Source organism: Hirundo rustica, chromosome 2 (genome assembly GCF_015227805.2).
Source record: "Hirundo rustica isolate bHirRus1 chromosome 2, bHirRus1.pri.v3, whole genome shotgun sequence".
NCBI classification, from domain to species: domain Eukaryota; kingdom Metazoa; phylum Chordata; class Aves; order Passeriformes; family Hirundinidae; genus Hirundo; species Hirundo rustica.
Window position 1 is genome coordinate 92,664,262 of NC_053451.1, and position 26,674 is coordinate 92,690,935.

Here is a 26,674-nt window from a genome sequence, read left to right on the forward strand (position 1 = left end):
CTTCTGTTTGACCATTTGAAGAAAAAAAGGAAACAACCTGGCTTTGTGGTTTTTTTCAGAGAAATGATATTTTGTCAGAGGACATTCCTATAAACCACCTAGATCAACAGATACACAATATAATTAGCATAGTTTTCTAATTAGTAAGTGGCAGATTGGGAGCATTTACTGACTCAGGTTTGTTCTGGGTCATCAACTACTCAGTATTTTGCCAGATTACTGAGAGGGGGAAAAATAATTAGGATGCTAATTAAATGTGGATCATGCAAATCTAGAAATGTCAAAGAATTTGTAAGATATAAGATATGTAAGGAATATAATGCCAGTGTGTTTCAATGGTAGATGAGTAAAAATAATTGACTGCGCTGTATTTTATGAAAAACAATTTTGTGGTGTGGGGGAGAGGTAGGCTTGTGTAGACTTGGTTATGAATAAGAATATTTTACTTCTAGGCAGAGCAGCCAATTATAAAATATTAGGAAAGTAGGGCACACAGTGAAGCATTTGCAGTAAGGAAGAGCTGCAGGATTTTTGCTGAGGGGATATTTCCAGAAGGCTTAATGGCTGGGAATCCCTAGTAGATAAGAAGGGAATATAAGAGCCATGTAGGTTAAATGTTACCAAGGACTTAGGCACTGAACCAAATTACAAAATCATCTTCCCTAGTGAAACCACATCTGGACTGCGAAAAGTGTTCCTTTTAAGTGATCTGTGGCTAAGTTTTGCACAATATAAGGTCATCCAGAAATGTTTTTGAAGGATTTGGAAATGTGACTTTCCTAATTTGAGAGCTAATTTTACATACATACATTTATGTATAAACATATATATACAGGAAAATAAATAAAAATTATAATTACATATTAATTATGTGTAATATTTCTAATTAATACCCACGTGAACTATAATTAACATATAATAACTACATGTAAAAATGTCTTGAGTGAAGATTCTTTTAGCCTAATTTTGGTTGTGAATCTGGCCGCTAATATCCTGAAAACCCCTGCTACTCAGTTATTGGCATTTGCATATCTTTACTCACTCCTCGCACTGGTTCTGCAGCAGCGCTGGGCTGAACATTGCAGTGCTGTGTCCCAGGGCACATGGAAGCTGCTCCTGCTCCATGAGGAACAGCAGGGGGCTGCCCCAGATAGATGAATAGTTCCTTTTTTCCTTTCTGTCCAGCAGTACAATCTGACAGACTTGAATGAAATTTTAATTTACATCCAAGCTTCCTGGCTACTTCAGTAATTTGTGGAGTGATGTATCCATGTTGCTTGTCTGTTAACATTTTGCTTCCCAGCTCCTCAAGAGCTGGATAGGTGTCCAGTTGTGTTCCTGAGATCCTGACATTTACTTTGCTGTACAGATTAAAAATAGCAGCTGCTGTTGGTTTCAGCATATCAGATGATTGCAGCAGAGCGAGTGGGCTGCTGTCCTTCCTCCTGAGGACATTTGCCAGTGGTAACTTGAAGTTTTCAGTACTCAGGTGTTTCAGGAGCACAAGAGGGAAAAATGGTTTGTGGATATATGAGAGGAGGAGGAAGGATAGGAAAGGGAAAAGCCTTGTTCTGTTACTTGTTATTTGAGATGTGATTAGATTTCACTTGCATTAAAGCAACATTTTAAAAAACATGTACTCAGCCAATTACTGTTACTGCATTCCAGTTTAAAAATGAGCACAGTACTAATGCAATATATGTGGAAAGAGAGGGTTTTGTGTTGGCTCTGAGGTCATGGTGTGTTTTCAGTACACTTTTCCATGGGATTGCTTGTGTTTCAGCCGTTGGGAGCTTTCCCTACAAGCAATTGAAAGGCAGATGGTTAAAGAATATATATGAATGGCAGTGACTTAAATCTCTAGAAGAGTTTTACATCTCACTCTTAAGGGGGAACAAAGGATCGCAGACAGAAAGCTAGGTCCCTAAAGATTGAATGTGGTGCTCTGTAGTACCATTAAAAATTCCTGTAGATGTTCTAGAGTTTGGACAGAACAAATGTAGAGTAAATAGCTCATGGGGTGGGAAGTCAGTTCAGGAAAACAATTGGCACAGGAAAGAGTGGAATATTGAACTGCTCTTGTGAAATTACAGAAATTTAAGTTGTTTTACATAGTTCAGACATATTTTTAAACTTACCTGTGGCACTGGGAGGTTTTATTATAATTATTTCAGACAAAAAGACTTTGCTCTGATTCCTTCACCTTTATATGAACCGTTGGCCTATGTCTGGGGACACTGGCAGAAACCGGTTAAGATGGAGAAACCTGAATTGCAGCTTTCCAGAATCAGTGAAGGAAAGATAGGTATAGAAAGGCGCTTGTGTTACCACTGGTTTCTTTCCCTAAACAAAAGTTAATAACAGAGGTCTTGTCAGCAAAGCGCTCATGAACTATTGAAAGTTGCTTCCCAGGACTAGAGTGGCCAAGTCCAGCTTAAATGTTAAACCTAAAATACAAATTTCTTAAACATCTGTGTAATTCTTGAGTCATACTGGGGTATTTGAATACTTAAGAATTGAAACAACATCTTTTTCTTCCCTTAAATATACCTAAAGCTACTCGTTTATAGAGCTGAGACATTCGTTATTTAGCCATTACCTTGGTAATGAAAACGCTTACCCTGACAAACATGCTGTCACCTGGCAGCCAGAGAGTGCTCTGTTCTTAATTGTGAATTTACCAGTTACTGCAGTGACCAGAAGTGCAGGAATGTAGGTCTTATTTCAACCCCCATCTTGCAGGTAAATTAAGTAGGAAAAAGGGATTTTCTTGGCTCAGAGAAAAGAGATTAAAACTCCTACCTTAATGGCTAGGTCACACCTTAGAAGATGGAGAGTATCTGGCCTCCAGCACCCCTGCACAGCTGATGCTCTGGGGAACTTGCTTTTCCAGTTTGACTGGACCTAGTCTAGAGGCTACAGGTTATTATTGCAGTGGTTTGGGGTTTTTTATTACCTGTCCGGGTATTGTGTGCATTGGGAGTTGTGCAGCCCATCACACAGGAAGGAGGTGGTGGTTATATTGAACTGTTTAAATATTAGTGACACTTTCGTACTTTAGGCTAGCAGTTAAAAACCACCTAGACAATTCTTCCTTGGGAAGGAAGAAGGAATTGCCAAAAAACATCAGAGAGAAAGAAGATACTTCAGAGTAGGCATGAATGAAGTCTTTGTGCAGAGGGATCAGCCTTGGCTGAAAGAGCAGCGCTTTGTGACCACAGTGCAGAGATCTTCGTGCTGTGGGATAATTTACTTCACCTTGGGATTCCTAGGCTCAGCCTGCCTTTGTACATTCAACTGCAGAGGAGGTTCTCTTCAATTTCATTAAAGGATCATGTACACTGATTCCTGAGTTTTAATTTCTTCTCTCCAAGATTATTACAGTCCTGCAATGCTGGGCCTGAAAACGGATCAGGAAGTCCTTGGAGAACTTGTGAAAATGAAAGTTCCAGCTGTGGCAGAGTTGATGGAAAGACATGGAGTCATGTGGACCCTAGTGGTGTCACGCTGGTTTATATGCCTCTTCATTGACATTCTTCCAGTGGAGGTAATTGGTAACATAAACTTCTCTTACTACACCCCTAATTATTTAATTTGTACCACTTTATTAATAATTTCTTACTGGAAATCAAGGTTAATCTGAATTCTCTCCTTTCCTGCAGACTGTGCTCCGAATATGGGATTGTTTATTCTATGAAGGGTCAAAGATCATCTTCCGTGTGGCCTTAACACTGATAAAGCAAAACCAAGCTTTTATTTTGGAAGCCACAAATTTCCCTGACATTTGTGATAAATTTAAGCAGATCACCAAAGGAGCACTTGTAACAGAGTGTCACAGCTTCATGCAGGTAAATTCTCTGCAGCTTTTAGTCATTCCAAATTAAAATCAACACTGACTTAGAAATGTTTTTCACTGAGCAAAAGATGGATACAGTTAAGAGAAACAGACCTGTTAGGATTGTTTTTTAAATAAGAAACTCAAACCTTTCCAATTAATATAGTAAATAATTTACAGTTAATGATTATTAATTAAAATATATTTAATAGTTATTATCTAATTCCATAGATAGCAATCCATCCACATTATCTGTCATACAGGGAAGAAAATTCTTGCCCTTTTTACCAGTTAAGGCAGAAAGCCTGAGGAGAAATTATTTTAAGTGCATTTTCCCAGTGAACTATGGATACTGATCCTGTGCTTTTTTTCAGACTAATTGTAAATGCAGTATTGTAGAATAAGCACGAAGTGAATTTTAAGCTTGCACTGATAAATGGCTGTAGTGCCTGAACACACAGCGTTCTGTTTAGAACAAGATGGTAGCAGCAGGTTCTCATTTCCAGACAAAATCCCATGAAGCTGAATGTCCAAGTGCAATGACAGTCTACAATCTAAGAATTATTCTTTTAAATTATTAATACAGTGGGTGCCACATCAGTATAAAACATTAGATTCAGGGCTTATCTTGGAAGATGGAAACATAAAAGGTAGTAGCTGCAAAACAAATAACAAATCACTTGGGTCAGCTCTACCATCATTTGCTCAGTGTGCACAAAACCATGTCCTGAAGGGTGACATTTACCCCCAGAAGTGTTTCATGCTCATGGCACATCATAGGTCAGTCACTGTAGGATGTCATTTTTACTAACTTTCATTATTACTCATATAGAAGAAAAATAAGCTTAACTTTCTGACATTTTAAAGTCTTTTAATTAAACGAGCAAGAGAAAAATCACAGGTATAGCTTTAATTTAGGAGGGAAATGTTTGAGGGTTTTTTCCATGCCATAATCAGTTTAGAATAAGAATTTTATTAAATGTTGACTGCCTTAAGAACACCTGTTCAGAGGCTGATGCTAACACTTGACCTTGAAGGACCTCCCTCACCCCTCTTTGTGTTTAATTTTACAGCAGCTATTTTTAGAAAATCACCACCTATTTCTTGCAGTCACCCCGAGTAAAAGAATTTTAACTGTTATTTACTATAGTAATGGGGCTTTGAAGGCATATAAATAAACAACTGAGGTTAGGTTCTTATGTAACTTTGAAAGATGTACTTTTGTGCTTGGATGTTTGTTGGGTTGGGGCTCTTTTCAGCAGTACAGGTATTAGTACCAGTAGAGGTGATAACTGGTATTTTTATGCCTCCTCCCCCAGAAGAGTACCTTTGTTTTTAGTGTGAAGGCTTCTTTGCCAGAAAGATGTTCAGAACTGGTTCAATGACAATCTCATCTCTAGAGCTGTCATTTAACAGCTCCAGAGAACTGAGGTGCCCACACACCTTAACTGTAGCTTAAAGTGCATAAACCTGTAGCTTTGCTTCACAGTTTTGTTCACTCAGAAGTTCTAAGTGGAAACAAACTTGAACAAGTGAAAACAAAAAAGTAATTGAAGATGAGTGATGGCATTCAGAACGCACTAAGTTCTTATATCCATTACTCCCCTGGAAAGCCTGGTAGAGAAGAGGCACAAAGGCGGTGTTGTGAGGGATTAAAACTGGTATTTTGCAGTAAGAAGATGTTGCTTTCTTTGTGTTCCAGAGCCTGAACCATCTCTGCTAGCACCACACAAGAAGTGCACTGGTGCTTTGTCACTTTACTCACAACAGTTTAATATGTTCTAAATATGACACTTTCCACCACCTCCCACCTAAAATAATCTCAACTAGACACACATTCAAACCAGATTTTCTATCGCTACTTTTGTGTAATTTACTGCACTTGTTGCATGAGCTGCAGGTTTACTGCGTGTTTACAGCTCAGTAGATGAAGATGTTACCCTGTTACAGGAAGGCCAGTGAGCAATTTCACAGTATGGATATGGAAGCAGGGATTTCACACCTCAGAGAATTATGTGAGAATTCTAGCATGCTGTGCAAAGCCAGCATTTTAACTAAGAATTTTCTTCTTTTGCCCTCAGAAAATATTCACTGATCCTGGAAGCTTATCCATGGCAACAATCAACAAACTCAGAGAGACTTGCAGGGAGAATTTGCTTTCTCAGGGATAACACGCCAGATGTAACCAGGTGGTCAGATCCTACAGTTGACACATTCCTCTATTTGCACTGATTAAAGCACACTTTAAGCTTTCCATTAATTAATTGACACTTGACCAATTTTTCCTGCCTTTCAAGTAAGTGTGTTAACACTTTGTACTGTATGTCAGATTTGATAACTGGAACTGGTGGTTCTGTTAGTGTTTGTTGGTGGTGTGTTGTTTTTATTTTTTAAGGATTAAGGTATCTTCAGACTAGAATGTGATCAATGTTAGGACCCTCCTTTTAAAAAAGTAGTCCCAGGGAATTTTGTAATATTAAAAGCAAACAAATGTATAAAATTATATATTACTGTGTTAACTGTGACACCATTACTATTTGTACAAAATAAATTAATTTAATTTGTCAGAACCTGTTTCTTGGTGTAGAGAGTAAAATATGTGATCTGAGTCCTGACTGTCAGTCATTGACTGGAATACAAGCATCTTTTTCCTCACTGCTCTCACTTAAGGAACTCAAATACAGCAAAGTGCAGGGTAAGAGAGCAGTGATCTTCACTAGCAGTTGATCTATGCAGTGTGAGATAGAGCAGCTGTTGTGCAATTCTCCCACACCTGTGTCCCGAAAAATTTGAGGAGAAACACTTGTAAAGACATCCACCAACAGACTTCTTTGACCGGGGCAGACACTGACTGGGTAGGTTCCAGAGCCTGTATTGGCAACGGGCCACTTCCAGCCCTGCTGGGGCCAGGAGTCTGGAAAATGCTCTCTTGTCCATACAGAGCCCTCTCGTGGCCAAATCCTCTCCTTCCAGCTGGGGAAAGGAGGAAAAATAACTAGAGCACTTCATGGGGTTTTATGGTCCCTGTGCAGCAACTACTGTGGAAAGCCTCACATTTTAACAGCACAATCCTCTTTAGACTTTACTCCAAGCTCTCTTCATTCCTTGTGAAGCATGGCTTCCCCCCTATCCCACAAATTGAGATTTTTTCTTTCCTTAGCAGGGAAAAAAAAAAAACCCAAACCACCCCCCCCCCCGCCCCAAAAAAAAAAAACCACCACACAACAAACCACCATTTTCAGAAATAGAAGTGTGCTCTTCTAAAGCCTGGTACTCGACAGTGATTCTGAGCTATCCTGTCCTTCATGGTACCAGACATACAGCTCTTTCCTCAAGTAGTGAATTACAAGGACAGTAGCAGTAACATACTCATGGTATGTCAGCAGGTACTGGGAAACACCATTCACTACTAGCAAAATTCAAAGCTTCCAGGTGCTTTCAAGGTCACAGAGCACTGGTCCAAAGTAGACCAGCCTTAGTGTCCTGCATTAGGTTCCCTTGGTCAGGAGTGTTCTGTGCAGTGTTTTGATGTGTCCCCGTTCCTGCCCCGTGGAGCTGGTATTGTTAACGCCAAAGCCTTGCTGCAGGACGGGGTCAGGGAAGCTTTAAACACCAAGGCTCAAGTGCAGCACAGAACAAGGCACACAGCCCTCAGTTGATGCGCGTTTCCTACTTCTGGTTAAAAGGCCAATTTCAAGATCAAACATGAAATGTCACTTACACAGTCGTTAGACTAAGAACCTTATCAGCACGGTCAGAAAGAGGGGCTTAGCCAGGCAGGCTGGTGTACCAACATGTCTCAGGAAGTGGCAGTTTAAAGAGTTAACTCCTCCAGCTCTCACGTTACCAACACATAGCTTTGCTTGTTTCCAAACACGAAGTGCAAAACGAACCTGATTCCAGCACACACACAGAGTAAGGTTTTCCTTTGTGCCACAAAGAAAAAACTTCAGCACTCACTTAACTCTACACTAAAGATTGTTTGAAGCTTCCCAAGTATAGCCAAACCATGACTTCAGCCCTCCAAAACTGGCCAACAAATGGTTTAAAGAGTGATCAGCAATACTAAGAAATACAGAAAAAAAGTGTCTTTATTAGCATTGTTACAGGCAATGCATACATAAGAACTGATCCTTAAAGTGTACAACCCCCAGCCAAGTTTAAAGCAACAGAATCAGCAGATTGAGATCTATATTGTACACATGTGCAGTAACAGGATCTCTCAACCTTCCAACAGAATAGACTGAAATCACTTTACAAAAAAAAGTAAATAAAAATAACACCCATTTTAAAAAAGTGCCAGCTCCTAAGGAGCTGGCATAGCATCAAAAATATCAAACAGGGGAGTTGTCCAATCATAAAGAGTTCCTGTAAGGTTTGAGTATTGCATCGTTCACACCCTGCATGTGCCAGGCATTGAGTTTAAAGCTTAGTAAAAAAAACACACCTAAGAGATAAGGTGAAATTCAGATTTTAGATTTCAGTTTTGTCAGTTGTTACTAAATTTTTCCAAATGCATCAGTATACTTAACATCATCGCTCAATGGCAGCGGTGCAAATAATGAACCTTTTCCCTTTGTTAAGAGTTCTGAAATCGAGTCAGAGTTAGCAATATCCCTCTCTGGAATCTGTAGCTGACATGATCTTATGCCAATTCCAAAAACACACCCTTAAAAACTTTTAGCTTGTTTCTAAGTGGGTAAATATTAAAACTAGTTAGCAAAATTAAACACCAGAATCTTCAGAAGTTATTTTTGTGCATAGTTAAATGCTGCAAGATGATTTCACATTTAATAAAGCAGACTTTAAAGAAGCAATTTGCAAGAAAAGATGTTACCTTACAATATCAACCAGTTCAGGGGAAATGTAGGGGGATTTTTTTCCCTCAGCCTCTTGCAATTGCTTTTCATCTACACTGGATTTTAGTGCAAGTAATTAAATTGTTTGATACCCAGCATGGCTCCTCTTTCTGCCAATCAGGTAAGCAATCAAGACGATCAGAACAAGACCAGCAAGGGCTGCACCGACTATTATAGGGATCAGCATGTTATTTTCATCCAGCTGACATTCTTCCACTGAAGAGAGAGAGAGAAAGATCCATGTTAGGTCCTAGTGCACCAACAGATGGCTACATGCAGAACTTCAACATTCTGCTCTCAGCACGTAGATAAAAGTGGCTCAGCTACCTTGCCAACAATGAAAAGGAAGCCAGGTCCACTAACTATTATCGTTCAGGATGAAGTCTTTCTAGTACCAGCTGTATACACAATATGAAGATTAAATTGATTGTTTCCTCCTCAGAAGCTGTTAGTTACACACAAATGTAGCCATCATAAATATCCATGTGACCCTTCCCACAATCATTTTGCTTTCATCATCGTTGCAAGGGACAGGTTTGCCCCTTTCACACAACTGTCTGCACACAGTTTGGAGGGAAAGGTAGCACTCTTCCTTAACTGTTCTCTGGACCATCAGGAACAAGTCCAAGTTGTTTCAAAGCTTTCTACATACTTCTCACACTAGCCTCAACTTGGATGTCTTAATCAGCCCCCACATCATCTGTACTGGGGCATGCAGAGACTAAGCATAGCACCCACAAGCTGACATTTGACTACAGAATGTTATATTTATATCGAAGTATACTTCAGAAATCTTGGATTTGACAGGGGCTGCCAAATGCAGACCTCTTACCTGGCCCAAATTTGTCTCCATCAATCTTGAAAATCTGGATCTGAACGTTGAATACACTGACAAGGGCTTTGTCTGTGACCTGCAGATTCTCCTCAGAACTACACTTGTAGGAGTTCCCTACTGAAGCTAACAGCTCACTCATGCTGTTGTTCGATGCTTCAAATTTTGGATCTGCGTAAGAGAAAGTCTTATTATATAAATCTGAAGAGCGGGAGCTGTAAGCTCATAGAGCTGCAATTTGATACACTCATCCCCAACATTTCTCATACATTATTTAATGCAGGCTACCCTTGGTATTTACAGAAGTGATTACAGAGAGTAGATTTCTTAGATGTCCTTACTTTTTGCTTCAGAAGGCAGGGTCGTGCTTACATTCACACCTTGCAGGAAGAATTTTTCAGCACTTGCATTCTTTAAAAAAAAACAAAAGCCAACAAATCAGTAGTTGTCATTTAAGCTGATGATGTACGACATAAGCTGTTCATGTTCAGGTTCCGTTCTGCATGCATTGTGAGAAAGGTTTTTAAAACGTAGACCACAAATAGGATTAGCATCCAGAGGAGGTGTTTAGATGGACTTTAGGAGAAAAGCTACAGAAGGTATGGACCTTAAGGAAGATTATTTTGTGAGAGGCAAAGAGGTAGAGAAAGGGGGCCTTGTCACCCCCAAACTGTTGATTTCCACACTGCAGGCACAGTCCCACCCATTGCTTAAGCAGCCTACTTGCAGTGAACTTGAACCCCACAGAGCTGTAGAGTCATTTAATAGCAACAGCTCAAGGTGATCGACATGTTTAACAGAGCATGAAGCTCTGACAAACAGTGGACTCAGTCCTCAAAGGCACGCAGCTCCAATACAGCACCTGGGGCAGGGCTGTGGGAAACAGGATTCCCAACCATCACAGGAGACCAGAAGACAAGCACACTTGGCCTTTGGGCTATACACAGAATATTTAATGAGGACTTAAATCCAGCTCCAGGCCTAAAATTAGATGAGATGCCCACTTGTCACAGGCTGCTCCCAGTTTCAGCAAGAAGCCTTAAAAAGTAAGCAACACAATCTTGAAGGGAGTTCCCACTCCAAACAAAATACTTTTCTGTGTACACATATGTATACACACACATATTTACATATATATATAAAAACATACTCTTTCCACACAGTGGTTAGCAAGCATAAAACCCACTAAATCCTAGTATTAAAACCAAAGGAACTAGTTACTGCCCTTCCTGTAGCTGTCTTTTTTCCTCTTGCACTTGCCCCAGCTAGTTTTCCCACATGGAGAGTCCTGCAGACCCTACACGCTTGGTGCAGAGATTCTTACCAATGCAAAGTGGAAGATAACCCTTGTTTTCTCGAAAGTCAGGTTCAACAAGGCAGACGTATTGTCGCATCTCCCAGAAGAAGTTGTATTATGTGGTATGAAATTCAGCAAATCCAAACCCATCTGCGAGAGAAGAGGTGCAATTATGACACTTGAAGAGACTTGAGCACATCACCTTACACTCAGCCGAGGTGTAGCTGGCTTGCGTCTCGTGTCTTCAGTGTTGTGTTTGCCCTGTGTTCCAGACACCAGAGCAGATTCATGTGCACGTGTCAGAGCCGTGCAGGCACCCGAGTTACCATGCTGACAGACAACTAAGGGCACATCTAACAGAGCTTTCTGCAGCCCTGACTGGCTGCAGCCAAGAACCCACTGCTTTCTCCACAAACTGCTTTGGTCCTTGCAGCATAAGGAAAAACATCAAGAACCACCACACTACGCAGAGGGCAAGATGCTATAAAATACTGCTTTGACATAAGGTAGAAGCAGTTAAGGGGACCACCTGTCAGCACAACCATTCTTGCATGTCACTTCCGTTCAAAATGTTTTAGTTTTGTCCATGGCTCATGAATTTATACTGTCTTGCATCTGCAGGAGGCAGTGGGTTAAATGCACTTGCCAAACAATTAAATAGAAACCCTTTCAGTAGCTCTTAGCTGATCCTCATGTGACCGGAAAACTTACTTGCCACCCCTTCACTGTCATTAGACTAGAAATCAGCTGTTCCATCAGAAGCAGAACACCAGAATCAGGGAATTTCACACAATTAAGGTGGCTAAAATACAGTAACCATCATAACAAGCCACTGTACAGCCACACACCAGCTAGCGTGCTCATGATTTTACCTTTCAGTCATCAACATCATAAATAAACAAAAAAGTTCCTTTTGCAACACCACTGTTTCCTATTGAGAGGATTCAACAGTCCCTTTGGGACCCTGGGTTTGTCCACAGGGCTGGCAAGCTGGGCTCTGCACCAACAGTGGAGGGAAAGAACCTGTGCCAGGGCTGGATCTTACATTAACCTTGTATTTTTCTTTTTTATTACTATTAAAATCAGCTGTTAAGTAGCTTTTAAGCATCAAAATCAACCCCAAATGTCTTCAGTGCTGGCTGGATGGTAATTAAGTCACAAGCCTGTCCAGTTTTAGAGTAGCAATTTTCCCTTCTACTAGTCACTCACTCCTTCTTTGCCTCAGGCCAAATTTCTGTATTTCTTTAACAGTTTAAAAATCTTGTTTTGATTGCAACTTTGATAACAGGATTCCCCTACTCATATCTTGGTAATTTTTACTATTTCTCTTATATGACCATATATACACTTCCTGGATTCAACACACAAGTTTAATACTGCTTTTTCTGAATGGTAAAATCCTTAAGAACCACTTTCAGTACTAGTGTTTGAAATGTCACGAGTCTAGACCGAGTTAAGCAATTCAAATAGAGGATAATGATGGATGAACATTAACACCTGGGCTTTTTAAAGAAAAAGGTTAGCATAAAATAATTTACCAAGTCTTCCCCGAAGAAGAAATTTGAAGGCTTTGAAGAAACAAAAATCAAAATGTACCTTTTCATCTTTTTTTGGATAGGTGATATTAAGCTGTAAGCCCATGTAGGCCAGTACACAAGTTCCATTTGGACCAGTCACATTGTATTTACCAACTGCAGGATTTGGGGGTGATGATGTTGGTGTTGGGCTAGTTATTGGAGCCTGGCTAGTAGTCTGTTTAGGAGTTGTAGGCACTACAGTAGTAGTAGACACCATATCTTCAGCACATTCTGTCTCTGCAGAGAAAGGAAAACAGTCATTACCAACCAAAACAAAGCTGTGGGATGATCTACCTTTTTAATCCTCAAGGGAAAGGAAGATGTAATTTCAAGTAGCTTTTTTCCTAATAAAAGATAATAAAAACTCAGAAACACAACAGTAAAGCATTACCTAAACTCTTGTTGCAAAGTTTGAGACCCTTTTAAAGCTTGGCATATGAAAAAGACACCTCTGCTGGTAATTTACTGAAGTTCATGGTGACCACATCCATTTTCATTCACATGCATCATTTTGCTTTGCCATCGGGTCAGGGTAAGTCTGACAGAGCCAGCATTCCTCTGTCTGTTCACAGCCAGGCTGGGATCCCTATCACTCACTCTGGGTACTTGTCTGGGAAAAGCAGAGGAACAGTTCTGCCCACTCTTCAAAGTGGTCTCCCAGGAGATGTGTTCCCCTTCCCCTCATTCTCATTATTCTGGCAATACCCAGAGTAGCCTTAAGATATTGCTGTGGCTCTTCTGTCCTTAACAAGGGGATTCTAAGACACTGCTTCTGATGCCAAGTTTTCTGCTGTATCCTTTCCCATCCATCCTCCCTTCAGCCCTGCATGAGGAGCCACCCTCCACAGGGTTAATAAGGCTGTGAAGGTGTGCAAGTTCACCCTCTCTTTTCATCCAGTCCAGCAGCAACTTCCAGGGAACAGCGACTCTGATTTATTTGCCAGAGTACTTGGAAACATGTGGCAGCAAGATCTTAACTTGATCTGGGAGCCAAGAAGGTTCCTGCATTGAACCTCTAAGCCAAAACCAAAGGTCAAAACAAAGACTTTACTAAAGTAGAGGCTTCCATGTTCCAATCCAAGGTCATCTCCACATGCCAGGGATAACAACTTGCAACTTTTTAAGGACAACAGCAACTGCAGCAACAATCAACTGACTCAAAATGGCCTACTTTTAAAATTTAATGCATACATATGTTGCAGATACAAGACACCTAGTAAACAGCTTTAAACAGCAGCTTAACTTTTGATTATGGCTCAGAAAGAGGAATTTTAATCACACCATCTGAAGTCACACACACTCCAACATAGCATGCTCTCCTATTTCTATTCCACTGCTGGAAAGTCCAAGAGCAGAATGAAGGTGGATAAAGTAGTGATCCTGTATTTTGTAGACTGATACTGGTAAATGTATAAATTTGAAATTTATACAAATGTATATTATGTAATGTAATACATTATATACATGATGTAATAATTTCCTAACAAGCTTTCTGGGCAATTCAGTAGAGAATTACCCTCTATCTGCAAGACCTAAACACATAGAGGCTCTAATTTAAGTTGGCAGAGATGGAAACAACCAAATCACACAAAGTGCAAGTTTAGCCTAGTTGAAGTTTTGATACATTATTTCTACTGATTTAGAGCAGTTTCTAGTAGCTCTTCAGGACAGATCAAAAGATGAGACAAATTCTAATATCTTTTCTTGACAGTTACAGGAAAGCAGTTGGCAAAACTACCAGCACAGAGAAAATGGAAGTCTCCCTTTCAGAGCTGCAGACAACCACTACCATGCCCTCAGTCACTAACTTCTAGTACACTGACAGAAGTCACAATTTCTAGTTATGCAGATGCTCTGAATATTGACCCTTCATCCTTTCAGTGAGCCTTGTACAGATCACTGGCAGAAATACCCTTTCATTAAAGATTTGCAGAGAAAAAAAAATACTACAGAAAAATTCCAGATCTAAAATTTATCAATAACTAGCTGCCTAAGGGACGGGGAAGGTTCAAGCCTGCAAGAATGGAAGCAGAGGACTATATAAGACCAGATCTTAAGGTCTTAAAAAAAAAAAAGTATTACACAGTAGGGAGATTTTATTGGAGTTTTGTAGAAGTTAAAAATCAGCTTTTCCCAGTATCATGTCTTATGTTTGAGCCTGCTGATAAATGATCACTTATCATACTTACCTGGTAAAACAATTAGATCAAAGTCTCATAATTTAAAAAGATATAGTTTTGAAGACTGCAGCAATAGAAATCAGGGTTTGGTGTGGTTTTTTAAAGCATCAATGTAGGTACACATCTTTACTGCAAACTAGTTCACTGAATGGAAAAGTTTGATCAAGGGAATGATACAAATCTGAGCCAGTCATGTGAAGCAGCTATAAAACAAGGCAATGCCACTGTTATCATGCACCAGGTAAGGTATTTTTCACAGAAATGGGACAAGGTAGAGATACTCCAGTAGAAGGCACTTGTTCATTGTATCCATTCCATGCCAGCACTGGCTACCCTAGTTCTTAATATTTGTTTCAACTTAGCAGGTACATAAATGGGATTAACAGCTAAAGAAAAGCTCTACATTTCCCAGGGAAGATGAAAACTCTTAGAGTAAGGCAAAGACTTATCACTCCTTAAGACAGTATGGGTGACCAGTTATACATCTCTTTTGTGGCTGAGGACTGCTGCCTCAAAGGACATGAATGCATCATGAAGTAATTGGCCTTTAATAATGTGAAGTGAAATTCCACACTACTTTTCAATACAAACAATCCGGATAAAAATATGACTTTGTGATTGTGCCTGCAAGAGAAAAACCTGACTGTTTCAGCTGACATAAAACCTCCTGTAGGAAGATGTACACTTCTGCTCTCTGCAGACCAATTCCCTACTGTCTGCCATTATTTCACTAATTTTCCCCAGAGCACACAGCAACTAGCTCAAATTTGGTAGAGGCCATAATGCTTGGAAGTTATCAGGTACTTCTAAAACTAGGACTTTGGCCATGAGCCCACTCGACCTACTGCAGCATCTGTTTAACACCCATAGTCATGAAGAGCCCAGTACAACACCCACAGGAACCCAGGGCACTATCCCCTAGCCATGGATTCCAACATCCTAAAGAGAAATCCTGAGGTAAGTCCATTCCATTCAAAAAATGCTGTTATCAGAGTATCAGATCCAGCTTGTACCCACCTCAAATATCATTAGTCAGGACTTTAAAAGAAATAACCTATTATTGGAAATATTAACTCATCAAGTACATTTCCTGTTACAGGATACTTACTGTTCACACTGAAAGTGCCATTTGTGAGATAGGCTTCCAAAGTGACATTGCTAAAAGTAACATTCACATTCTTCATATCGATGTGCTTGGAGTTGATGCATCTGTATTTTGTGCCCATATGTGCCTGAATAATACTTTTATGTGATACATTCTTCACACCTCCTGTAAAAAGATACATTGCATTAGTATGTACCAGTATTCAAAGGAAGGACTCAGTATTACATCTGGAAGGGTTTCACAATAACAACGGGAAGTTTTTATTTCACCTGTAGTTGAATTTGGGAATAAAGTTGCATCTGACAGATTGTAGTGGAAAACTAGCTCTTCAACTTGGTACTTGTCTGCAGATTCTGAGAAATTCAGGCTCAATGAATGTCCTGCTCCAAAATCCAATACCAGAACTGGATGAGAGGCGTTATCTTTACCACATGAGCTCTGTGAGTCTACTGAAGCATTTTGTGGAAGAAAAAAGTGTACAAACTGTGGGGTAGAAAATAAAACACACGTAAGGTTTCCTCACAGCTTTTTAAATATCCTACGAAACTGTTACAAACACACTGCAGACATTAATATTTCCTACAAGATGTCTACTTATATACACCAGTATATAGCAAGCAGCATGTTACTGGCATTCAAGTTTGAGAATCTTGCTCACTGAAACTGGAGGACAAAACAGTACATACTCACAGCACCTCTTAGACTTTTTTTTCCTCCTAAACTAGCAATGTGAATTTGCAGGTACTTCTGTACTACAAGAATCAAATCTGGCAAACTCTGGACACGTGAAAAAATGGGAGAATTTAAGCTTTGCTTCTTGTAGTACAACTGAGTAAGAACAAAAGTGAATGGTACATCCTACGTAGCTTGGCTGTAATACTTGGAGTTTATTACACATTGTGAAGAAATGTGATATCTGAAGACCAATACAACATTTACTGGGATGTTCTGAGCTTACTGCTTACAAGAAGAAGCAGACAAAAGTATGTTATGAAAGAAGTCAGTTCTGAATGCAAACACATATACCACTATACCAGCAGTAGTAAAGATACAAAAAAACCCAAAATTTATTTGTGAGGACAAACTCTTAATTTTCCATTAACAAACTTCTGCTTTTAATATGGAACAATTTGTAAACATTGCACTAGTCTGTAGATACACTGAAATCTAGAGATTTGCTAAGTAAGAAGGTCACAGATTTCCGGAGTTTAAATTTAAAAGCTACGTGCCAACAGCCGTTTCAGTTCAGATTTAGTCCACGTGAGTGTGATCAAGTTACCAAAAGAGAACGTGTAGTATTTTTGCCCTTACAGTTCCAGTGAAAGCCATTCCAGTTATCAACAGGAGAGGGGTAGAATTCCAGTCACAGAAGCAATTTACATGTTTTGCTTTGACTGTTTCAGGCAGCCTCAACCTTGCCATTTAATTAGAAGAAGCATTCGTAATAAAAAAAAGCCAATGCAATGTGACCAGGAGAGAAAAAAATCTTTGTTGAAGCAGTTTTTCATGCATAGATACTTGGTGAAAGTTTAAATATTGCACATGTGCTAAGATACCACATATTTTATAAATACTAAAAATACTAATAAATGACAAGCAGTAAGATACTCACTGCCCTTACCTCTTTCTGCCCATTGTTTTTGTATTCCACTGAGAAGGCTACTGTCAAATCAGCAATTATGCAGACCTTACCACTTGAATCTTTCACTTCAAATGAAGAGGAAGCCTGTAAAAAGCCTGATAAAAACAAAAAGTGGTTAACTTGATGTCACATAAATTTGCAATTTTAATCCCAAAGAGACAACTATATACAACTGTACATTCTGGGAGTACAACTTCAGCATCAGTTGAGTTTGGAAACTTGGGCATTAACGGTCTCTAGATTATCTTCAACATCACTAACAAACAGAAGACAAATTAAGTACCTAATTTATAAAAATGCAAAGCCACTCAAACCAAAACTGACATGCTGGGTCCTAAGAGATAAGAAAAACATGCAACACCAGTCATAGTGTTCAAAGCAGCTTCAGTGTTCACCATACACAGCAACAATTTTACCATCTTCAGCCAGACCTGACTTAGCTTATTTGATCCTGCACGCCTCCAACACTGCCTTTCCCCCACAGCATACCATGTAGCCTTCACTCCTGCTCTACCAGGACACTCAGCTGTACATGCACTGAATGCAGCATTTAGAAAGCCTGGACTGACTGCAGCTGTTTTGAAGGCACTACCAAAAATAGCATGATGGAGCATGCCACCCTTGCCAGGAGAACTTCTCTTTACCGTCCTCACACTGTCCACACTTCAGAGGAGGAGGCCAAGACCTTGACACAGACTGAGGTTGTGTCCTCCTGACTGGTTTAAGCTACAATCAGACTGAGCTGCTGAGAAAAGCAGAGAAAAGCTTTTCTGCCCCTCGGTCCATTCCAGCCTCTACGCTCAGAGCATGCTGAGTACAACTGCTCAAAGCACTGACTCAACAGGGCAAGGACACGCAGCAAGGGGAGCACACAATCATCCTTTCTGAGGGCAGCATGGACTGGCACCAGTGTGAACAGCGGCCACTGCCAACAAATCTTCACACAGGGGACACACTTTGGCAGGCTGGAAACAGCTGGGAAGCTGGTTGTCTCCTACTTCATTTGTGGCAAGGGACACCTGACAGTGCTCCTGCACCTGACCAGTTCTTTATTTTAGAACCTTTTGTTTTCCAGATTCCCAATGTGTCACCATCACCCCCCCAAGTGAACCTCACTGCAAAAAGCCTACACCATTTTCATGCTAGCACTTTATCAGTTTGCATTTGCAACAACTCCAGTCTTGCAGAAAACCTGATAAAAAAACAGCTGCAAGACATAAGCCATTATCACAAGCAAATAAGCTTTAAGGAGTCAAACATGCTAATCCATTCAACTGTTGATAATAGCAAAGAGATCCAGATGAGGGATTATCCATTAGCTAGCTTCCCTCCCTGAGAAGTTTTAAAAAAACCCGATCTTAAAACTTTTCAGCGCAAAACGATGGTGTGTACAATCGTATGAAGACAATTATTAGGAAAAATTGGACTTTTGTCAGCTGGACTTTAGTAGAAGGCACATCAGTCGCAGGAACACACTGGAAACTATTTCTCTGGCACCCAGCGAGCATTTTCCCTTGTTGCCTTCCCCTTAGCAACATCACATCCTCTCCCAACACCAAAGAGGGCAAAGCTGAAACTGGAATTCATTCAACTTTACCCAGTTTTTGGAGAGTCTAGACTTGAAATCAGAGATAGACAGAAGAAAGAAAATGCTTAAGAACAAATAGTGTAAAAAACTTATTTCAAGCACAAACTGTCCTATCTTTGCCTTTATGTACAGCATAAAATGTTCATTAAGGACCACATATTCACAACAAAATGTGATTTACTGGAATTCAGAGCAGTATCAGAAACATGTTCATCCACATGGAAGTTTCAATTTGCAAAGTTTCCTTCAATTTCCATTTATATCTGGAACTTGTTTATATTTCATGCAAGCACTAGTTTTCTCCAAAGCAAGCTGCTTACACTTTCCTTAAGATTTCTAGCACAGCGTAGAAAAGTGTAGAGGCAGGGAATAAAAATCCACTGCTCCTTGAACTATACTGTGACTGAAAAATGTGCTAGAATGGAAAGCTTCAGTGTGCATGCAGACTCTCATGTCTGATAGCTATTAAAATCTCAGCAATTTTAGAGCTGAAAATAACAAAGTTACAGAGTAGAAGAATAAAAGAAAAATTTTAAAAGAAATACAGGGGAAAGAAAAGACTGAAAAACAATTAAGAAAAATGTTGCTGACCTAAATGAAAACATGACAGACCTGTCCATTACAAATGATTCAGAGAACAGACAATGCAGAGGTACCAGAAAGCATCAAATAGAAGACAAATTCTGGTAATGAAGAGCTTATAAATCACCCTCAGCAAGTTTAAATAATAAAGAATAAGGGGCATGAATAAACATTAAATACTAATGCCTGCATAACTACTAGATTTTTGTAAGGTTAAAGTCACATCATTATATGAATCTTGATTTCATCAGTGTGGAACAATTGCTATTAAACTCCTGTCCTTAAGAAATACTCAGTAGCTGCTGGATTTGCAGTTTCAATGGTGAGACAGACACATCCAGCACGAGACACTGAGCTGTCCTCGACGGAGTGGTGAGAGCTGTTTGACTGCGAGTAAGACAACACTCCCAGGGATGGTGATCAGAGAGGACTGAGCTGCAGCATCATCCGTTCCCAAGGTCTTGAAGGAATGCAGATGAAACCGAGTAAAACGTATGGGGCACAGGAGCAAAGAAAAACTAGAAAACAACCACTGAAAAACAAACACAGGCACTGAAGGAAAGAAGGTCCCACCTACTCTCTGCTCCAGCCAGTTTAAGGCAGAGGAAGAGCTCACTGTGTCTCGCAGGAAAGCAGCTGTTGAGTTTTGTGAAGGCAGTTTCAAGGTCGAGTAGTGATTAATGCATGAATCATCACCAGCCCACAAACACTACAAACCTACAGTCAAAATGTCAAGACCACAGCAAAGCAAACTGATGTTGAATCAATCTATCTTGGAAATATTTCTAGTAAAGTTATATAATGTATTGCTTAATTCTATCAGGGCATATTGAGAATACTGTTTGTACATCTCATAACAGTATCATTCTCTGCAGTTAAACACAAAAGTTGACACAACCTCCAGATTCTTTAGGCTTTAAATGCTCTTCTTAAAAAATTGCATAGCCCTCTATAACAACTACCTGTGGCACAGCAAGTGCAGTATTTCAGATTCAAACGAAGCAACCCAAGACCTTTCAACAGCAAAAAGTAAGTTTTGTTAAGTTCATTATTTACTTGGCTGGAAACACCACATTATGGAGAGCTAGTAAAGAAATTCCTGAAAGGTACTAACATCAAAGAAATTTCACTTTGTTCAAATGTTTCCTTTGTATTCCAGTAAGTTCCAAAAAAAGACTGCTTGTAATATTTATTCTAGCTGCATATTTTCAATTGAAAAATAAGAAGACAATCTCTCCCTTTATACCTCATTTCTGCAATTACAATCTCATGCAAGAAAACGCTTAAGATAACTGTTAAAGTAACAACTGGAGATGTTGCTTGAATTAAATCCAGCATCCTTCTTTATCTCACATACCTACCTCAAAGAAAACCAAAGTATATTAACAGTCCGAGATAAAATAAGTAAATCAAACAAAACAAATACTTCCTTGATTGTCTAACAATTTACCTTAAAGAAATCCACCTCATAAAGTTGTTTGTTTTAAGCTGAAAACTACAAAGCTAATAAAACAATCTAGCACATGCTTTCAGGTTTCAGCCTCCTCAAAACTGAAATCCTGTTAGTCAAACACAGCTACCCCTAATTACTCTCCCACATAATGGAAACCTGCTAAGGGAGAGAGATGAATGGTTGTTGTGCGCTAGAAAACCAAGCACATTTAATGGCAATTGTGTACACCATCTGCTGGTAAAAAGAACTTCAGTTACTATAGTTAATGTTTTACTTTGCCTCCAATTGTTATTAGAAACATGGAACACCGACAATAAGGAAACACAAAGCTACTTCTGTATAATCTGGGGTTTATTACTATAGTCATGTCTCCTGACCTTATTCCCTCTTGGAATAAATGTCAGCAAGCCATCCAAATCCACCTGGGCATACATCCCATATCATCAGTACTTTAAGCCATACAGACATCCAGTGAATGGGACTGTTTAAAGTTAACCGACTGCCCATGGTGTTCAGGAGGAAAACCACAGCTGCAGCACAGCACAGCTGCCAGCTCCTGGGATGGGCTGTGACGGGGTTCAGAGTATCCCACAACCTGCTCACACTCACAGACTCTCCTTGGTTCCAGCCCACCCTGGAATTACTGTGTGGCAGCACTCTGGGGTAAGGGATGCCAGCCCTACATAATCATTCTGTACCTAAGCTGCAGCACAGATGTGTTGCTCTGCACCTTTGCCCAGGTGTTCTGATGACGAACACAGCGAACACTGCTATCTGTGGGGCATTAATCCACGGAGATAAGAAATGCTGATTAGTATCTAAAGAAGGTTTATTTTCTATTGTACATGTTAACCAAACTGCCCAGTAATTTACTCATTCTGATGGTTCAGAATGATCCTGTCATCTCAGTTCCATTTTGTGAACAATGGTAACCTTGGACACCACTTTAAACTCCTAAATCTATGCCAGAGAATAGAATGGAAAAATCCCAGAGGAGTTATGCTCTCCGACAATGCTCTGTCTTCTAATGTATGCACCACTCCCAGAGGGACATCAGGTCCAAGTCCTTTATGAGAAGACCAAGTCAAGATCACTTCCTTAGGATTCAGAATCTATATCACCTCGAGATAATACAGAAAGTAAAAGATAGGAACAACTGAAAGCAGGAAAATCCCTTGACAGGCTTGACGTATGAAACACTTTGCAAGAGGTGAGATGGTCTCCATAAAATTATGAGTTATACTCTACCTTTCACTGATGCACACAGGAAACTGAAGGCTGGTTATCTGGAAAACTGGTAGGAAAAGACAAGGCTGGACTCACTTCAATACGCACACAGTGGTGGGGAAAGGGAGAACAGAGCTTAATTCAAGGATGCATGAGAGTACTTTAGGGGATAAGAGAACCAGCTGCACTTGTGCAGTTGCAGCACTTGATCATATCAACCTCCTGATCCAGCCCAGAATATGCATCCTTGCAAATTCATGCAGTTTCAGATTATGGTTTTGATATTGTTGACTTCAATTAAAGCAGTAAACATTTTGTTGTTCAAGTTTGCAGATGAATAACTTCTGTCTTGATAAACCGATTTATACAAGTACAAAAGCATTAGAAAGGAAAGGCTATCTAACAACTATATACACTTGCCATTTGACCAGAGAATTGCACAACTGCATCAAGTTTAGTCACATGAAACTTCTTTATGCCTTCCTATCTAGAGGAAGGAAGTCTTGGGATAGCTCTACAGCAAATGATTGCATGAGTGCACTGAGAGAACTGAACTCCCCTGGCCAGACCCTTTTCAGCATTCACACAAGTCCATTTTGCTCTGGCTACTGCTGCTGTATCACACCACACAACTAACACACATTCTTCAAGGCAGCTGCCAGCCTCAAACAATGTCTTGAAGAAAGGAGCACTGTGTGACAATTTTAAAGAGAAAGCTTCTCCAGAGGAGAGGATATTGGAAATAAGGCAATAAACTAACTGCCTGAGTAAAACCACTCTCCTAGTCCTACAGAGTAGATCTTAACCCTGTCAAGGAATGTAAAAATTCAGGTGTACCCCTATTGTATGGAGTGAATTCTTGTTAAGAAAACAGTTGCCATCCGAAGTTTAATACAAGAAAACCAAATACATTAACTGTGAGCTACCATGCTCAACGCTGAACACTGGAGGGGGAACAAGTACCCACTGTGCAGAGCTGAAGCACATTTAAACTCTGTACCCTTAATGCCAGGGTCCACCTAAGACTCTCACATCTGAAATTAACAGTAGAAAAAGTAGTAGTAATAGTCAGTGGTGCTGAGTCAAGGGACAGAGAAGGTTAAGAAACTGTTATACTAAGACTGAAAGGGACACCAGTCCATCTTGAAGTCAGATGACCATAAACTGGAATTATGATTTACCAAAACATAAGGTACATTTAGAAGTATGTAATATAGAATCAAGGTAATGCAAGGGAGTGCTCAAATAGCTGTTGTAATTCCCACCACTCACACGCCCAGAAGTGTCTTCTGCCAAGCTTAAGAGAACACATACCAAGAAATCCATTTCAGAACCAACGTTTCTCAAGGAATTTCCAAATAATCATGGCTGACTTGAGAGCAAAGGCAAACTGTTAAAGCTGCAACAAGCAAAAGCGAGGAGTGCCTTTTGCTAGAAATAAAGTTTTATCTCTGAGACCTACAAAGGCTTATCAGAGATAACGACAGCAGTTAATGTTGCAATAGAGTATCAAGCATTTCATTTAGTCAGGTTCCTCAGTACTTAGAGGCAATTCTTCACTTTGTCATCTGCTACTGATTAGAAAACATCCTAATCGCTACAGAACAATCTAGAAGCAGGTTACACCAAAAATAAAACTCCTCGGTCAGCCTGAACAGAAACCTTGGAAACATATTTCAAAAGTAGCATGTCAGGGAATCTGCAGAGCTCTCAGCAGGTCAGAAGTTACCTCACCAGCCAGAAAGGCTGCTAAAGTCAAAGCCAAGTAACCTATCACTCGAAGACTGGCACACTAATTCAGATCCTTAGAGACTGTGTCAACACACTTCAAGCAGCTATCAAGCAAACACTGTGTCACGGCATAGCCAAGGGCAGCATTTGGAAAAACAATGTTTCAAAAGTTGCTCAACATTAAAGCAGTCAGATTCTGTAAAAAACAAGTTAAAATGGTCTCAGTTCCACACACCCAATAATGCCAAACCTGAAAAAAAACAATTTAGTACCAGACTGCTCACGGGCTGGAATTCATTATCAAGTTTCTCTCAACTATCTCTACATTGGTAGTAAGGTTTGAAATTCCTTTCTGGACTAGAGTTGTGCAATAGAAACATGTGAATTATACGTCAGTGACTCTGAAACAGCATCACATTACCTTGAAAAACTAATTTTCCCTTCTGCAAATCTCAAACACCTAATTACTTATTCACTACACTGAATCCATGACTGATTCTAATCTTAAATTTTCAGGAAACTGTTCTCCGATGTGTCTGTGTTTCAGCAATGAAAAAAGGTACGGGTGCTCTAGATCTGAGAGAGCACGAGCAGCTCTGTTGGGTTTGGCACACAACCCAACTGACTCATCGTGCTCAACAACAGACAAGCACCATCTTACTCAGTATTTCAGAAAGCAGCAGCTAAGTTTGAGGGAGGCACTTCCACCTCCCATAGCCCCCTTTCCCTGCATATATCATATACTACCTAAATGTTTTCTTAATTAATTCCATATGTATGTTTGGTGTTAACGATAAAATTAACTACAAAATGCTCAATGCCAATACACAAAACATTCAGCTTAGTGTTTGCTGCTCAACCTAAATAGAAAAATAAAACAGTAACTGAGGTATGGTGAGGTATTCAGGTAGAAAAAAAAATTCTGTCGTCCCAAAGTCAAGGCATCACCAAACAAGTTTTCACACCTGCCCCACCCATGCTAATTTTCCAGTCGCCTGTGATCACGACCTTATCCTAATCAGTGTTCACTCAGATGGACTAAAAGGCTGCAAACGAGCTAAAATATCTCAAGACTTCAGCTCCTATATTATCATTATCTCTTATTCTTCTCCCCTGACCTACAACCCAAACCCCACACTCTTGCAAGAAAATTTTCCAAGACTGTAGTATAAAGTCATGCAGAAACACCCAGCTACTAAGCTACTAGATAGACACTGGTACAAAGTCCCGACTATCAGTGAATACTTACTCCGTGGTAAAATAAACTCTTCTGTTGCCTCAGTTGCAGAAACCTAACACACCTTACATGCCAGAAAGTGACAAAGATAATGCAGCGAATTATGTTTGTAACTGCCAATTAAGCAGAGGAAGACTACTGCAGTGGCCGAAAGCATTAATTGTGGTACCACATAAAAATAACAGAAGCTGAGTTGAAAGCAAGCTATAAAGCAATTCTTCATTTAAGCCATAACTATATCAAACAAACTAATCAAGTAATTCCCACCATAACACCAGCTCAACGACACTTCAGCTGGCATCCCTAAAAAGCAAGTCGAGGAGCACCGTAAATCACTGTGCTCGCTACAGTGGCTCACGAGGGCTGCATGTCTGAACTGCTCAGTGCCCTCTGCGAGTGGCATTTTTTGGGCTCAGTGAAACCGAAGTACGGTCAATGGTAATAACCATATTTACTACCAAAGAGACGTTACAGGAGTCGCAAAGACTGTCCTATCTCAAAAATTATGGCAGATAAGCATTCTCAACTGCTACCTTACTTGGGAAATATTTTGGCCAGCTGCTGAACAAGTTTCCTTTGCTGCCAAAGCCACATCTCAGAAACCTGATAGCGTTGTGTGATGTGGCTTTCAAGACAAGAAACCAAAAGCAAGGTAGTTATCAGTAAACACGCAAGACGCAATTCCTCATAAAACAGACTTGCTTGCTCTAACAAACCTTCTCATCAAGGACCGTGAATTCCAGACACGTTTCATGTTTTTTACTCAAGATATGGCAGGAAGAAAGCCATTAAGCAACGGAGCACTGCCTGCACTATAGAAAAGCACTGCTTCCTAGCCATGACATCAGTAGCTCCCGCGTCTCCACGCCTCGTGTTCCAGACGCGTTTCCAGGCTCTTCCCGGAGCGCTGTCCCTACATCCAGCGCAGGTGCTCAGACCGGCGTTGCCTGGTTCTAACGCGGTTCAGCGTGCCGAGCGCGGCAGCCGCCGCCTCCCGTCCGCCACAAGGGCCCGGCACGGGGAGGGGGCGGGATGGCCCCCAAGAACCCAGAGCCCCCGCGAGTAAGTCAGCACCCGAGAACGCCGACAGCAAGCGGGTCCAGTTACAGGTGCCGCGTCCAGCGCCGCCGGCCCCGGGGCCGCCTCAGGCCGCTGCGACCCCCGTCGCCACCGCGCAGGCCGCCCGCGTTCCCCCCCCCCCCCCCCCCCTTACCGAGCAGGGCAGCCGCCGCCAACAGCCCCCGGGCCATGTCGGGGTGCAGGGACGGGGCGCGGCGGGAGCGGGCACGGGCCGAGGGCGGGCACGGGCAGGGGGCGCGGCGGCGGCGGCGGCTCCGCGCTCGGGGCGCTCTGGCGACGGCCCCGGCCGGTCATGTGACAGTGACGTCACAAGGGCGGGGCGCCCGTCACGTGACCGGGGCTGGCGCTGCGGTGCCCGGGCCGTGAGGGCGGCGAGGATCTCGCGAGAGCGGGCGCGGGGAGCTCCGGGCTGAGGGGAGTGCCTGTGGGGCGCAAGGAGCCCGGGTAGC

General features: G+C 40.9%; 2 protein-coding genes across 4 annotated transcripts in view; one reads left to right on the forward strand and one right to left on the reverse strand.

The window, feature by feature from the left end:
- Positions 1 to 6,405, forward strand: part of GRTP1 (growth hormone regulated TBC protein 1) — a 35,810-nt gene extending 29,405 nt beyond the window's left edge. For all 3 annotated transcript variants that reach the window (XM_040056709.2, XM_040056710.2, XM_058419222.1), the window contains exons 6-8: positions 3,375 to 3,547; positions 3,663 to 3,848; positions 5,917 to 6,405. In XM_040056709.2, coding sequence (XP_039912643.1) covers positions 3,375 to 3,547; positions 3,663 to 3,848; positions 5,917 to 6,006 — 449 coding nt within the window. In that variant the 3' untranslated portion in view covers positions 6,007 to 6,405. The remainder of the gene's footprint in view (positions 1 to 3,374; positions 3,548 to 3,662; positions 3,849 to 5,916) is intronic.
- Positions 6,406 to 7,908: 1,503 nt separating this feature from the next.
- On the reverse strand, positions 7,909 to 26,460 carry LAMP1 (lysosomal associated membrane protein 1). Its single transcript, XM_040089387.1, has 9 exons — positions 26,359 to 26,460; positions 17,307 to 17,422; positions 15,955 to 16,168; positions 15,689 to 15,850; positions 12,420 to 12,637; positions 10,851 to 10,973; positions 9,868 to 9,937; positions 9,527 to 9,697; positions 7,909 to 8,910 (listed from the first exon to the last, which is right to left on the reverse strand). Exons 1-9 carry the CDS (start codon positions 26,393 to 26,395, stop codon positions 8,771 to 8,773), a joined length of 1,251 nt encoding a protein of 416 aa, XP_039945321.1. The 5' UTR covers positions 26,396 to 26,460; the 3' UTR covers positions 7,909 to 8,770.
- Between the last annotated feature and the right edge of the window lie 214 nt (positions 26,461 to 26,674).